The 16504-nt window shown below is 36.0% G+C and overlaps 2 protein-coding genes across 2 annotated transcripts in view; one reads left to right on the top strand and one right to left on the bottom strand.

Annotated features, from left to right (window-relative positions):
- LOC135078807 (vacuolar protein sorting-associated protein 11 homolog) overlaps positions 1 to 7142 on the top strand; it is a 35935-nt gene extending 28793 nt beyond the window's left edge. Inside the window, exons 16-17 of the mRNA XM_063973372.1 lie at positions 5343 to 5533; positions 6618 to 7142. Coding sequence (XP_063829442.1) covers positions 5343 to 5533; positions 6618 to 7000 — 574 coding nt within the window. The 3' untranslated portion in view covers positions 7001 to 7142. The remainder of the gene's footprint in view (positions 1 to 5342; positions 5534 to 6617) is intronic.
- A 5734-nt stretch (positions 7143 to 12876) lies between these two features.
- LOC135078608 (kinesin-like protein unc-104) overlaps positions 12877 to 16504 on the bottom strand; it is a 162576-nt gene continuing 158948 nt past the window's right edge. Inside the window, exon 41 of the mRNA XM_063973137.1 lies at positions 12877 to 16453. Coding sequence (XP_063829207.1) covers positions 16411 to 16453 — 43 coding nt within the window. The 3' untranslated portion in view covers positions 12877 to 16410. The remainder of the gene's footprint in view (positions 16454 to 16504) is intronic.

Raw genomic sequence — 16504 nt, forward strand, 5'->3', positions numbered from 1 at the left:
TAAAAGTTACAAAAAGCTATATTAAGGCCTTTAAAAAAACTAATTTCTTTTTCTGGGCTATTCACTGTAATGACGAATACATAAAATAGTAAATATCTGTTAAGTCGAAATATTGACAAATAAAATAGGCGATCTTTTTTTCACTGATGATGGTCTGATCATCTGATGTCATGATGCAGTTCAGTCAGATTATGCAGCAAGTAAACTAATTTAATTTTCGCTCTTCAATCACACACTCACGAAGGCAACCGAAATCGCCCGAATTGATCTGCCCCCTAGACAAGTGGCAAAATCTGACATTCTATTCGGACTGATTCGATTTTCGAAAAGTGTGACTAGTCTAGTCTACTAATAAACCCACTGATCGCGTTCGAAGCACCTGTGCGGCTCTAAACTCGTCACAACATGCAACGAGACAATGGGCCAACTATCCGGCCGCCGGATATCCGGCTATCCGGCCTAGCAGCTGGCCGGATATCCGGTATCCGGTATCCGGCCAAACAACTATCCGTTTCATCTCTAATTAAGAGTACTCTCCCTCCAGGTGGCATTACAAAATTCCACCCTGTATACTAGTATTAATACAGGGCGTCCAAATACCACGACACACTGACACCAGACGTCTTAGGCCTCCGGTGTCAGTGTGACTGCTAATTTTATTTACAGTATATTTATTCATTTTCTAAACGCTATCACACATTTATGCCTTTTAGCGTCATGAACTTTAGACCTTAAGGACTAAATGCAAAACGACTATTGCGAATCATTTCGCAAGCGCTCTCAGCTATTGATACACAGACATAAGTCTTTTGATAATTATTATTATTATGGTCCCGCGGCCATTACCAGCAGGTAAAAAGTAAACAAAAATTACTGAACGATTTAACCTTGTTTAAAAGAAAAGGTGGCGATAACCTGATATTGTCACAGGTGAGAAAAGTAATGTAAACAATCATAATGAACTATTCTCTTGCACACTGTCTGATTGTACTTTTTCTCAATAATTCAAACTATGTAAGTGAATACCTTATTAAAAACTTGCTAAGGAACGTAGGGCAAGTGACCCGGTTGTGGCCACCGACCCCTTTGTGGCCATTTAGAACTTCAAATCGTTATAACTAAGGCAAAGACTAATATATTACTCTATGGTTTACGGGAATAAAAATATCGAATATTAGCAACACTGATAGCGTTAACAGCTCTGATGTGTCAAGCTTCACTTCAATCCAACAAGTCATTATTTTTTGAGAAGCGTTAATTGTTTTAAGTCTTAGCAAAAAGGCTAAGGCGAGCGGGTGAGTAAACAATCATTATTTTCTAAATCCTTCTTATTTTTTTAAATGTTTATGTTAATCCTTAATAAAGAATACACTGTCTAAGTGGTACTAATGATATTTTATCGCTATTTGTTTATTAAGTGGGTTTATGAGAGGTGGCCACTAATTTTATTTTTTTTTTTTTTATTTAGTTCATTCAGAAACTCAACAGCTATATTACATTTTTTTAGAATATTTTTCTTACAATGGTGGCACTTAAGCTAAAAAAGAGTTCCATGACATGCAATAATGTTCGTACATTATAATATCTATTGTTATTTTTTTATTTATTAATAATAATAAATCATTTATTTGCCAGAATACGGTTACAAATGGTTATAAAAAGAGAAGTTTCCAACATATTCTATCGTACATACGATGTGCAAATATTACAAAAAATACGGTTATGTTTTTAATATTAAAAAGTAGTATCATTATTAATTGAATGTCATGCAAATGTCAGAAAATGATTATGAATTATTGAAATAGCACAAACATATTATTACATTAGATTCATACAATGTCAATGATACATAATGTCATATTATAAGAAATTTTTAGATGTCAAGTACAAAATGTCAAAAAGATTTTTCTGTCAGGAATTCATTGACTGTGTAATACATCTTTTGTTTTAAGAATTCTAATAAATTATTTCTAAATTTAGTAAATGTCAATGTTTTAATATCTTCGGGTAATTTATTAAATATTTTTATTGCCATACAATACACATTCCTTGAGTAGAGGGTCAATCTTTGTGGAGGAATTCTCAAATTTTCAGTTTTCCTGCCTCTGTACCTATCAAAGTCTTTGTTTTTATCGAAGAGATGAATGTATCTTTTAACAAAAATCGAAATTTCCAATATATATAGGCAGGGAAGTGGCAAAATGTTTAGAGCCTTGAATAGAGGTTTACAACTATCCAAATAATGTACCCCACAGATTGATCGAATACATTTCTTTTGCACTTTAAAAGCTCTTGGCATATCCACAGAGTTTCCCCATAATATGAGACCATATCGTAGCACAGATCCCACATATCCATGATAAGCCATGACTGCTGCATCTTTAGATGCTACTTGTCTAACTCTGCGGAGGGCGTAAACAAATCTGTCAATTTTGCTAACTATATAGTCAATATGGTCTTTCCAAGACCATATTGACTATATAGTTATATAGTATTTATACATTTCTTTCTTTTTATATACATTATACTTACGCAGGGTGAAACCGAAAGGCACCGCCAAGCTTTAGGAGCGACTAAGGATTAGTAACTTAATTTATTTTAATTTAATTTATAGATGTTATTTTAAAACTCGGCAACGCCCTGAAATCCCACCTCGCGCGTTGGAAGCCAAATGGAGCCAGAATGAATGAATTTTCCCATCTTTGGCCACATGACCGGCCAAAAGTGGTGCACGAAGAACCCCACTTTTGGCCATTTAGTTTTTATCGTGATTTTTCAATTTAATTACTTAGCTATTTTGATATAAGTAATCGATTCATTTTCAGAGTTACGATTATAATGCCTCCATCGAAACCAAATACTAAAAAAATCGGTGTTGTGAAAAGAAAATTGTTCCAGTACTAACCGCATAAACTTACACTATAGGTTAATGTTGATCTCCTTAATTGTAATTTCAATTAAGGCTGAGATATTATATTTCATACTAGCGGCCGCCCACCACTTCGTACGCGTGGATCCCGTTTTACCCCCTTCATCTATCTTACGCGGTTTAGATTTTTTCGTACAAATGTTTTTTCCCGCTAACTCCCGTTCCCGTGGGAATTTTGCAATATCCTGTTGTAACTAAGCTTTAAATTTACTAAGGTACCTGCATGCAAAATTTCAAGCGTTTAACTTAAGCGGTTTAGATTTTTCATACAAAACGATTTTCCCGCGAATTCCCGTTCCCGTGGGAATTTCGGGAATTCCTTGTAACTAAGCTTTAAGTTTACTAAGGTACCTAATACCAAATTTCAAGCGTCTAACTTAAGCAGTTTAGATTTTTCATACAAAAGGATTTTCCCGCGAATTCCCGTTCCTGTGGGAATTTCGGGAATTCTTTGTTGTAACTAAGCTTTAAGTTTACTAAGGTACCTACATGCCAAATTTCAAGCGTCTAACTTAAGCGGTTTAGATTTTTAATACAAAAGGATTTTCCCGCTAATTCCCGTTCCCGTGGGAATTTCGGGAATTCTTTGTTGTAACTAAGCTTTAAGTTTACTAAGGTACCTAATACCAAATTTCAAGCGTCTAACTTAAGCGGTTTAGATTTTTCATACAAAACGATTTTCCCGCGAATTCCCGTTCCCGTGGGAATTTCGGGAATTCCTTGTAACTAAGCTTTAAGTTTACTAAGGTACCTAATACCAAATTTCAAGCGTCTAACTTAAGCAGTTTAGATTTTTCATACAAAAGGATTTTCCCGCGAATTCCCGTTCCCGTGGGAATTTCGGGAATTCTTTGTTGTAACTAAGCTTTAAGTTTACTAAGGTACCTACATGCCAAATTTCAAGCGTCTAACTTAAGCGGTTTAGATTTTTAATACAAAAGGATTTTCCCGCTAATTCCTGTTCCCGTGGGAATTCCTAAGTATACTATAACCTGCCCAGGAGTATGAAAAATAATTGTGCCAAGTTTCGTTAAAATCCGTCGAGTAGTTTTTGTTTTTTTTTGATGAATTTTGATGGCCAGAACTGGGGTAAAGCTGGCCAAAAATGGCACAAATTCCCATTTCTTTTTCTTTTCTACAGGATTATTTTTCCATTGAATCATTATGAAAAAAAATGTATCCTTAGGCTAGATCTAAATATATTTAATCACTTTTTACAAGAAATAAGTCCGTGATAACAAAAACTGTAAAATGATATAGCCTCAAAGTCTAAAAAATTCTTAAAATGGCCAAAACCGGGTCACCTGCCCTACTGTCACTTGACCTTACTTTCTAGGACAACGTGTATGCAACCACGTCGCTCTAAATGCACGAAAAATACTCTGTCTAGTATTCTGCGATTATTAACAAGGTCATTTCAATTTATATATTCAAAACAAATAATCTTGTGAATTACAAAGACATAGCCCAAAAACAATATTATGTATACGCGATAATATGTCTTAAGAAGTTCAGCCAAAGTACGTCACTTGAGTCATTTTACTGCACAGTTCTCAACATTCACATAACATACGCGAAGTTGTTATCAATCGGCCATAATCCGCGGCAGTAAACGTTTCCACCGCGTTGAAAATGTCTTGATCATTATTTATTTATATTAATAACAGTGATGTATCTAGCAAAGTTCAAATCTTTAAATATCCCCCCGTTTTCGTGGTGTTTCCCGAGCACAAGTGACGATAGGTACCAAGGGTAATTAATATTTGTGTTAACGTGTGTATTGTGTTGTAACATTGCAACGTGGTCAGTGTAAAGATTATCGTGCGATTTGCTTATCGGTTACGTTGATTAATTCGCGTTGTTTATTATTTTTGATAATGACTTGTGATTGATCGATCGTTTTCGTGTTGCATAATATGTTTTTTTTTAATAATTTTTCTGTTCTAGGGTCATAAATTGGGTATAAATAATTGTACAGACATTTTGTAATATTTAATTATATTAGAAGTAGTCAAAATATCTTAAAACACTTTTACTCGCTTACCTGTAGTATATTTTTGACTTCACTGTGAGAAATTCGTAATATTGACTGTACCTATCCAAGTATCCATGTATAAAAATACTTACCAATTTAATTAATTTATTGACTTTCTGTCTGATTGATGGATCAGTCTGTTGGCCAAAATAAAATTAAACAACAATTTATATTTCCAAATGAGATCAACAGAGCTACTCCGAAACGCTATTTACATAGTTTCGTATCTAACCTAGCCGTCGCTATGAACAACTCGCTTTGCGTGAGAGGGATGGCAACATTCTAAACTTTGGATAACGTTTTTTGGAGTAGCCCCGCTGTTTTGTCTTCTTGTCAAAATCTTCAACTGTCTTTTACATCACAATATCACTTTCCCAGCTACGCAGTAGTATCAGAGTACTACGGGCGCGGGTTATTCAACAAGCTGACGGTGGTGACGGACTCGCCCGATGCGCAGTCGCCGGTGGCCCCTGCTCCCCCCGCCGCGCCCGTGACGTCACCGCCCGCTCAGGCCTACGGGCCGGGGGCTGAGGCCAAACTGAGGCTGCAAGAGGGGCAGAGTAAACAAGGTTCGTAGTGATTGAACTTCTAAAAGTGCTTTCACATTTAGGCGACTTTACCAGCTGCCGTTAATTTCATACTACACTCGGCATCAAATAAATCGCACCTCCCGCGACAAGCACTTATCAAACGTATGCATACCCACTTCCCACCAACATTGGTACCATTTGAAAGCCTAGTTTTAAACTTCATTTCATTAAAGGAAAGGTTTTTACCCCAAAAATTTGTCTTTACAAGGATCCAGAGTAACTTCTTCAAAAAAATAGGTAGTTACGCTATAGCCATTTTTTATGACTATAAAACTATCCATCTGTTAAAGAGGACACGTGAGATCTTCATTTGGTTTTATAACCATAAAAATTGGTGTAATTGATCCCAGAGGTGAGCCCAAAGTGAGGTCTATTTTCAAGTCACATTTATGGTATATATTAATCATTTATTTAGAAATGAAATGTATTTTTCTTTAAGGATATTTATTGGGCTTTCAAATAACACCAATATTGTTGGGGTACTATGATTGTGTCAGAAGAAAATCTTTAAAGTTCGCGTCGCGGAAGGTGCGGTTTATTTGATGTTGAGTGTATATGACAGCGCGGCAGCGCTGTTTTTAACCGACTTTAAAAAGGAAGAGGTTCTCATTTCAGTTGGTATTTTTATATAATGTAAAGGCAGACACTGCTATCGCGCTTCTGACGTCCTAATGTGAAAGCGGTCTTCTTCTTTCCAGTCGGAAGACGTCTACTATTGAAAAAAAAAAGGATTTCTGACTGATCCTGCCCTACCCGAAACCAGTTTGCTTCGTGAAACTTCTTTATAAGCCGTCGGTCTACTGAATGCATTTATCATTTTTTATGAAATAATTCAAGTCTGTTTTTCAAACCTAACGCATGTGAAATATTGTAGGTCCAAGATATTTTTAATATCACGGTTGAAGAGTTGCTGAATTTTGGTCTTTAGAGACAAAACTTAAAACGTGTTTCTGTAAAATTAAATATATTCTTGCTACTGACGGGACACCTTATTTAAACAGTTCTGTTACCTACATCCTAAAAATCCCTTCTGTATTCTAAACCAAACAATTTAATTTTCCAGTATTCGTGGCAACAGCCGCCAAGCAAGTGGCGCCCAAAGGCACGGCAGTCATCCCGATGCCGGAAGGCCGCATGCGGGTACTAGAACAACAGCGCTACAGCTCCAGCCTAGAAGCAAACATGAATAAACTCGAGCCAAGGGTACACCAAGTGGCCAAGTCTCCCCTCGCTTCCCCGCACCCCCAAAGAAAGCTAGACGCACCCACTGCGTCACCAAAGAACATTTCTTCAGCTATCGCCAACGATTCCCCTAAAAATAAAAATCCATTCGAAGAAGAAAATTACGACGAAACGAAAAACCCCTTCGCCGACGAAGAGGTCGATGACCCCACCAACCCGTTCGCAGAAGACGACTACGATAAGAACTTGAACCCGTTCTCGTGAAGTGATATTACTGTAAGTAGTTCTAATTTATATTTTATTTCGTTGTGTTTTGAAGGCAAGTGTTCGTTAGTGGTTGTAACTTATCGACATTCGGTCTAATGCCACACATACTGGCTGGTACTCTGAAAGCACACTTGAAACTCGATTGGAACTCATCAATTCGAGTCTGTCATTATAGTCCAGTCAAATTAGACATGAACCCTGCAATAATTCGCATACAGCTGAAAATTGGTACGAATGTTCGAAGCACCATTATAAATTAACTGTGAAAAGTCCCCATCGATCCGACGTGTGCTAAAAAAAAAATTCAAGGTCAAACTTAAAAAATACGGGTTTTTGAGATTTTCAGCCAAACGGTAAGTTTTATCACAAAAATATGTATGACAAGGTTTAAGACCATACAATTATCTATCAAAATTGTCTATACACTTTCTCCTTAGAGTCAGCGTTTCTGAGATTCGATGATCCGAAGAGTCAAAAAAGTGTTTTCTTCATAATGGTCTTACACATAAATCCAATGTGATATCGCCTCGTGCCACGACTCAGCATTGTATCATGATGTGTTGTCGACGTCGATTATAAAATAATCAACCTCAATGTCGTCTGTCATCTTTAATTATCGAAAAATGGGTGCAACTTTGACGAAGGACTGCACCGTAAGTTTCTAAGATACGAAGTTTTCGTGTCTATTATGTTTAAGAGCTCTTATATGCACACGTCACTACTCTACTTGTAACTCTATGGTCACTCTTTTAGCCCGACCGAGTTAGACAGTCTAGGTTATAATAATTCGCATAGAGCTGAAAATTTGTGTGAATGTTAAGAACACCATCCTAAATGAAATGTCAAAAGTCCCCGACGATCCGTCATTTAAAAAAGAAGTTTTCGAAGTCCCAAGTTTTTTGCATTTTTTGGCCAAGTAGTAAATTTATCATAAAAATAGATAAGAAAAAATAGTAGATCATAAAATTATCTATTAAAATTGTCTTAGCCCCTTTTTCCTAAGAGTCACCGATTATGAGGTAGAACGATTCAAAAAGTTAGTTTTGATGTTCTCGTTATATGAACATGTTTCCACAACACCTATGAGGGTTATTTGGCGTATTTTTTTTACCAGGTTTCCCCAGTAGGCCTTTTTTAAGATGTATTTGTTATCCTGTTCAATTCAAAACTATTTTAATAGAGTTGAAGTTGTGGACTTTTGGAGTAGTTAACAGAATGCGAATTCTCCAACTTTTTGCATCGTTACCACATAAACGGTGACTCTTAGGAAAAAGGGGCAAAGACAATTTTAATAGATAATTTTATGATCTACTACTATTTCTTATCATTTCTTATGATAAGTTTACTGTTTGGCGAAAAAATGCAAAAAACTTGGACTTCGTAAATTTTTTATTCAAATGACGGATCGCTGGGGACTTTTGACATTTCATTAAGGATGGTGTTCTCAACAAGCACACAAATTTTCAGCTCTATGCGAATTATTATAACCTGGATTTTCTAACTTGACCGGGCTAAAAGAGTGACCATAGAGTTGCAAGTAGAGTAGTGACGTGTGCATATAAGAGCTCTTAAACATAATAGACACGAAAACTTCGTATCTTAGAAACTCACGATGCAGTCCTTCGTCTAAGTTGCAAACATTTTTCGACAATTAAAGATGACAAATGACATTGAGGTTAATCATTTTATATTCGACGTCGACAACACATCATGATACAATGCTGAGTCGTGGCACGAGGCGATATCACATTGGATTTATGTGTAAGACCGTTATGAAGAAAACACTTTTTTGACTCTTCGGATCATCGAATCTCAGAAACGCTGACTCTTAGGAGAAAGTGTATAGACAATTTTGATAGATAATTGTATGGTCTTAAACCTTGTAATACATGTTTTTGTGATAAAACTTACCGTTTGGCTGAAAATCTCAAAAACCCGTATTTTTTAAGTTTGACCTTGAATTTTTTTTTTAGCACACGTCGGTTCGATGGGGACTTTTCACAGTTAATTCATAATGGTGCTTCGAACATTCGTACCAATTTTCAGCTGTATGCGAATTATTGCAGGGTTCATGTCTAATTTGACTGGACTATTAGTCCAATTATAATATTTAAGCCTAGGCGCAGACCACCGACTTTTAGTTGGCCGATAGTTGGGCCCAATTTTAATTTGGATGAAGAATCGGCCGATACCAAATCGGTGTAATGTGCGCACTTTCATACAGTCCATACTGATTAACAGCCCGACTCAACTATCGGTCGACAAAGTCTGTGGTCTGCGTCTAGGCTTAAGCCCAATGACAGGCTCGAACCTATTCTTGTGAATTCATACTTGAATACCATCTAATACTGGTCTATGACCCTGCCTGGTGCCGGCCTGACGCAAGATTACTCGTAGTAGTAAGAAAACGCCATTTTATACGAGCTTATTTGGGAAGGTAGAACCATGGTGATTTAAGCCACCGTAGGTACATAGTTTGAAAATTTAGTTTCAAACAAAATACCGCATGTCACCTACTATAGGGTTAGCGTTTAACTGAGTGTAGGAGCGGCATGGGAGGGTGTTTTTGTGACATCAAACGTCAGCGAGACTTCAGATCTCCTTCAGATTTGTATGCACGTCATAATACGTAGGGTTCGAAAGGATAATCGTCAATGATATCAATAATAACAGATGGATAATAAATTATCGGTTGATAATAACAAAACAATGCCCTTGTCAAAATGAACTGTATTAGAAGTTTTGAATTTATATTTCCGCACTTGCGTCTAGTGGTGGGCGTTAACCAACATAGATAGTAAAAAACCTATCTATTTAGCTCCACAATGATCACTAGTTATCTAGCGTCAAAACATTTATCTATTTTCCAAGCTATATGCGACTAGCGATGGACTTGAAAACAATCAGCAACCAAAAACATAAAGCAACATTCGCAATAAGAATTTATTATGACAAATGTATGTTATACTGTTGATAATTATCCGATAATTATCATGAATCGTAATTATCTTGATACCCTGATAATATGTCAATGTCACCTCTACTGTGCCACTCCCATACCTCAAACACTCACTCAGTATACCTTTAATATTTTAAATCACTTTGGTTCTACTTTCGCCATTTAATATTTGCAAGTCGAAAAATGTAACCAACTGATTGTATTGCTTAAACTAGATGTTAGCATAAAAACGCAATAAGTAGAGAGCTCATAATCTATGGAATTGAACACTCGTACACATTCATTTCAGCTTGTCACACATACGTATAGCCATCGTGTGAAATATAACATGTTGTATCATGTAAAGAACATTTACAGATATTTATTCCATTATTTAATAGGTATTAATAAAAAATAGCGCTATGAATATAGTAAAAACCGATGATATATTTGTATAAGAAACGTTCTATGTCACATATTATTTTTATTTTTATCTATTTTGTAAGATTGAACTGACATGTCGCTCATCGAATGCAACACAGCCACATTTCAAAAATAATTCAAAATCGTTTTATTTCGAAATTAGGCTCTAAAAGTAATATATTTTACGTTTTGCTGAAGACACCCGTCATTTTTGTTAATTTTGATGCCAAACTGGTCAACCGCCATTTTTGTATTGGGCCGACTTTCGCGCTCACGTCAGATCAAAACCGCCATTTTGTCAGTTGCGACCCAGTGCTCGGAGCGAACGCACGTCAGTTTCGTACAAAACGGCCACAAGTAAAATAATCACGCCAGATCGACCTCGGTGTTCTGTGCAAAGGAGCCACATTTTGGAATGCGGCCGTGTTGCTTTCAAATTTCAAGTAAGTACATTCGGAATCTATTAATGCAATAGTGCCATATTTTAGGATACGTACGTTTTGCATTCCAATGTGAAACGAAGTAACGCCATATTTACAAATCTGTACATTTTTAATTCTAATATGAAACAAAGCAATGCCACATTTACAAATCTGGTACATTTTGCATTCCAAAGCTATGCCATATTCAGGAATATGTTTTTTTTAAATTAATACAAAAAGGCATGGACAACTAAACTAAATGAATATTTATTTTTAACCGACTGCAAAAAAGAAGAATGTACACAACAGTTCGGTCGACAGCCAGAGCGAGTGGACTGTATGACGTAATCTTATCCGGGGCCACTGGCCGGCACGGCTAGCCACCAGGCTAGCTAGGGCTCTAACTACCGTGGTGCGGTGATGCTCCGACAGAGAATCGGGCTTCTGAATAGAACAAGAGTTTTTCTTTAATGAAACAATGCTTCCAGTATTAGAGATTCTTCCTTTATTCTTCTCTCCTTTGCACCTTACACTTGGAAGGCTGCCGAAGAACTGACATGCCCTTCAGAAAACCCCGTTATTTTTTTATTTTAGGTTAAGTAGATAAGCAAAATGCTAAACTGGGCTCGACTCACGGTAGTTTTTTGAGTAACCTTGCATTATTATTTACAGAATGAGCAGAGCAAAAATGATTTTAAGCATGGCAGTTGGAAATACAAATGAAGAATCAGTTAGGGTGCAAGATAAGCGCATTATCAACCCTCAACAAATTAAAAAATGTGATATTCCAGCAAGAACTGGAAGTCAGAACACAATAACGGATTCGGTTTATGACGCGGAAAGTCATTTAGCCTGTCCAGCTCAAGAAAAACAAACCATATTTCTTGTCAACACTCAGGTAACTCAAATACCAGCAATAGTTGGACAAAGAAGAGAATCGACTGAAAGTAATTTTGATACGGACTCCTACCCTGACAGTCAGCCTGATCACAATATATCGTTGAGTGATGATGAAGAGTCTAGAGCTAAGAACGCAGACGAAACTCAGAGTAATTATTCCACCAAGTGACTCATCTGAAAGCGACTCTGATAGTGATACAAACAGCTCTACGTCAAGTAGTTCATCTGATTTTTCCTCTGACGATAGTGCTAAGGATCCTAATTTTCTGCCTCAGAAACTCGTGAAGACTGATCGTCATAGGTACCGTCTTTTTTCTCCTCAACCTGGACCTTCCGGGGCGGAAGACGAACCCAAAAATATCGAAATGGAGACATCAAATACAGATACTGAGCCACCTATTTCAGAAACGGAATTGCAACAACCCAGTATTGACACCGAGCCTCCTAATATTGACAACCAGCTCCCTGGTATTAGCACCGAGCCCCCCAGTTTTGACACCCAGCCCCCTAGTATTGACACCCAACCCCCTAGCGTTGACACACAACCCCCTAGTGTTGACACTACTGTAGAACCTCAGCAGCTATCCCGTAAAAGAAAATGTGACCCTGCATCTTGGAAAAGAAATAAAGCAAAGGCTCTTAAAAATAGTGCAAAGGCATATATTTTGTTTCACATACAGAATATTTTTGTTATTTTTGTTGTTTTTTTAATGTCTTCTTCTTTCAAAACAATAAATATAGCATATTTCACTTAAAAATTATTTCTTTTTTTGAGATAATTGTTTAAACATTTGATCTAATATTGAATGCAAAAAGGGCTTTTGTAGTTTTTTTCAGGTTGTGTTAGAGCTGTAACAACGGTAATTATTTTAAAAAATTATACAAAATTTGACGTAAACAATGATATACTAACATCATACTATTAAATAAAAAGAAACATATTTTTTCTTAAAAAACATGTTTCAAAATTTGTTTTGACTCTCCTGTAAAAAGTATAGTTTATGGTTTGTGGCCGTTTTGAATTCAATGAGCGATGTATTTTGTACTGTAATATAAGATCAAATGAATACATAATGTCGTGTTATATTGATGACATGAATAAATACCATGTGAAATTAATAATATTCTTTTTCTTGAAATCTTTCCTAGTGGGGTATTAAAATAAACAGGAATTAATGGAAACAAGGGTGTGGAAATTTTCAAAGCATTTTATTTATGACCTTTAACACTGTGTATAATATATTTTGATAGTACATTTAGAGCAATGAGTAATATTACCAATCATTACATTGTTCTTATTTTCATAAATTGAATGAAATCCATAAATTATATATAGAATATATAATTTTTTAAATATCATTCTCGCCCAACAATCAACAATCACTATCGAATCACAAACCGGGCGCCGCCCGAAGCGAGCCGAGAGAAGCGCAGGCGCCGACGGCACAAACCAATCGAACTGGAAACAACTCAACACAAAACAACTGCTACTCCTATAAAAATAGCGGTATAGCTTAAACAGTATACTCTATAAAAATATAATCCAGCCTCGGCTGCAATCTCTAATTTAAATTTTCTCTTTAGAATTACAAAAATATAACAAATAAACATACTTTGCAAACGAAGTGTTCGAAAAAAGAATAAATAAATAGTTACAAAAAACATCATATAACACCCACCGCATACTCACACGTGATTTATTATTCCTGCCCACTATTCAACTACGTAAACACCATTTTGCTATGCAAAATACATTACCCTATTATTTGAAAAGGAAACGGTAAACATACATGTAATGTTATACAAAATGACTAGAAAAGAAAACGTTTCATTTACAATATTATAATGTCATTTTAATATGAGATCTCTTTATTCGTTCATATTACACATAAAATATTAGAGAATTCAAATAAATAAGCTAGGTACTTCATTGAGAAAGAAGGACGTACGACTATACATTAAGATTCTTGGACATTCATAAGCCTCATATTATATGTTCCTGAAAAATTTTAACACCGCCGAAACGAACTCGAGTTAGATGGAAGAAAACTAACGATAGTATAGTTCATACAACGGAAGTAATACATTACATAATCTCAACGACAATAATTGTATTAATTTCAATTTTAAGAAATATTATAACACACAGCATGTCTAAATTTGGATAATACTTTTTGATCTTACACCTATTTATTTTAGTCTATGCTAAATTATTATCAGGATATTACCTAGTGTTAGCCGAGTATGTCTACATCAGTGTGTAAGCGGTGACCGGACAACGCGGAGCAACTCGAGTGCCGTCTGTAATCCGAGGGTTATGTACCAAATGGTTAAGTTATTTACAACGACTGAGTCACTTAAGCTTACAATGTTGTCATAAATAGAACTATTTTTGCTCGATTTATTACGAATTGAAAATAGTCACCTAGAAGCGATAGTACAGTGACTTTATAATAATTTATTTATTCAACATTTATCAAGCGGTAACGAGAGTTAAGAATGCTGGACTTAGACTGTTAGACGAAAGGAATAAAACTAAACATCATCCATATAAAACTACAGTCACATACATTAACTAGCTACGATGATATAAATGTTTTGTATAAATATTACGGTGTCTATGGACAACTCGAATAACCTTGTGAACTTGTTTGTGAACAACGTAACATAGACAATCTATAAACATACTACAAAGTGATCTGCAGCACAGAATTGATGTAACTATGGCGCTACTCTATCACATACGATGTACTACGCGGAGAGTACATGACTAGAATACAATCATATGTGCCCGCAGGCGCGGGATAGAACGGTCAAACTACGCCAGTAACATCCATATTAACCTACTTTATACAAACCGTTTAAAGATCTCAATAGAACCGATAGTAAAAGACAAAACATCAACATAAAGTATAAATCTGGACTACAAATAAGTAGAGAATAATAAAAATGTCTTACGTTTTTGTAACGCATAGTCTATATTTAACTACAATGTTATAATTAATGTTATGTATTTACAATCAATAGATACTAAAACGTGAAAGAAACTTTACGTATGACATCATACGAATACGGACTATGCCTTCATCGAGTCGGCCTTTTGAGCCTCAAAATATATTTATTCTACCATTCGGGTCATACGTATATACAAGGTAAATTACATTAATAAATGTATCCAACATTAGAAGAAATTTTATATAGTATTTTCAGTGATTTGTCTTTTCACAATACAATTCATATTAAATTCATTCTTGTCTCGCCTTTAGAAATGGAGTCTATCGTGCAACGCCGACGCACACTTGTGCGCAACTCGCAGGTTGCGTCGCTGCCTCTCGCATCACGAACGTCGACAATGTTCCAATATAATTATGATCAAGCATTGATGATATTTCAATAACAATGAAGAAGTATTTAATGATGATTAACCTGTTAATACACAAATGTATCTAACATCCACGTTTTGATCAATGCTTCCAAATTACAATAATAATAAGTAAAGAACATCGTGATCCAAAGACCGCCATACATTACAAATACAATTAAATAAGATAGATTAATGTAAACAGCTTATAAACAACGAGCATCCTCCCTAATAGACATTGAAACAGCCATATGATATACTATACCCATACATTTTATTGTTCCGATTGGTAAAATTCGTCTTTCTGTAAATAGTATTATTATCTTTACCCCGATCCCTATCAGTGCACCGGTTTGGTCCCACCCGCTCACACTTGGCATTCTACTACAAACATGGTTACTGTAAACGATCAAAACGTTATAACACATAAATATATATTACGTATAGATCGTATTTGCATTAAATGCAGACTTCATTAATACTGTTAAAAAATTGGGGATATGCTAAAATAATTGATTCATAATATTTAGTGATATTTTTCCTATACCATTATCTTGTGGTCCCTAAAATATAAAGAAATATCAATAAAATCAGACTATAATGGACCACAATCGATCATTTCGCACATCGAGCTTAAACACGAATGTTCAAGCGAAGGAAACTTTCTACCAAACCAGCCACGAATATAATTCCTCTGTTTTGACGGATTCTATTCACTTTAGGTCCTCTACGAAATAGTTTGTGTAATAAGAGTTACAATTACAACATCAAGTTTAATAAACATTGTAAAATATTACCTACGTGTAGCACATAAAATTGGCTTTTTGTATACTACCACAACCTTTATCACGTAATGACGACGGATTTCATTCTTCTTTATAACTTACATCCCCAATGCCTTTTTTATCTCATAAAACGCGTTAACGCATTGTCAGCGTAACTTTATAATATTTACGAGTTTTCTTAATTGCGTTTTACAACGCTGAAGAGAAAACAAAAGGATAGTGTTTTACAGTTTGACATTCCTTTTGAGTACTCGCGTTGTATGCCTTCAGCTCCCTAGAGATAGTTACTTTAGTGACAGTTTTAATTCTGAAATCGCTTCGCTGCGGCTTTTTGTGAAACCATGAAGCGATTTCGATTTAATCTGTCATGAATGTAACTTTGTCTAGAGAACATACTTACTAGTCAATTCCAACCGATATAACAATCCTATCCGTCTTCATTACCCGATCAAGTGAAGCGAGGACACAAAGTGATACCTGGGCCGTTTCAATACCTTGCGGCGGGATGCTTGCTGCGGACGTGACGCGTGCGCGCGCGCCGCTTAAAAAACGAGGATAGACTCCATTGTGAGGTGGTCTCATGCCGGCGCCGCGCCCGCCAGCCGCCGGCCCGAGCGCGACCTGGCGGAGAACACCTTGGGACGTGTATATTGACGGGGTCGCACCACCACA

Source organism: Ostrinia nubilalis, chromosome 15 (assembly GCF_963855985.1).
Source record: "Ostrinia nubilalis chromosome 15, ilOstNubi1.1, whole genome shotgun sequence".
Classification (NCBI taxonomy): domain Eukaryota; kingdom Metazoa; phylum Arthropoda; class Insecta; order Lepidoptera; family Crambidae; genus Ostrinia; species Ostrinia nubilalis.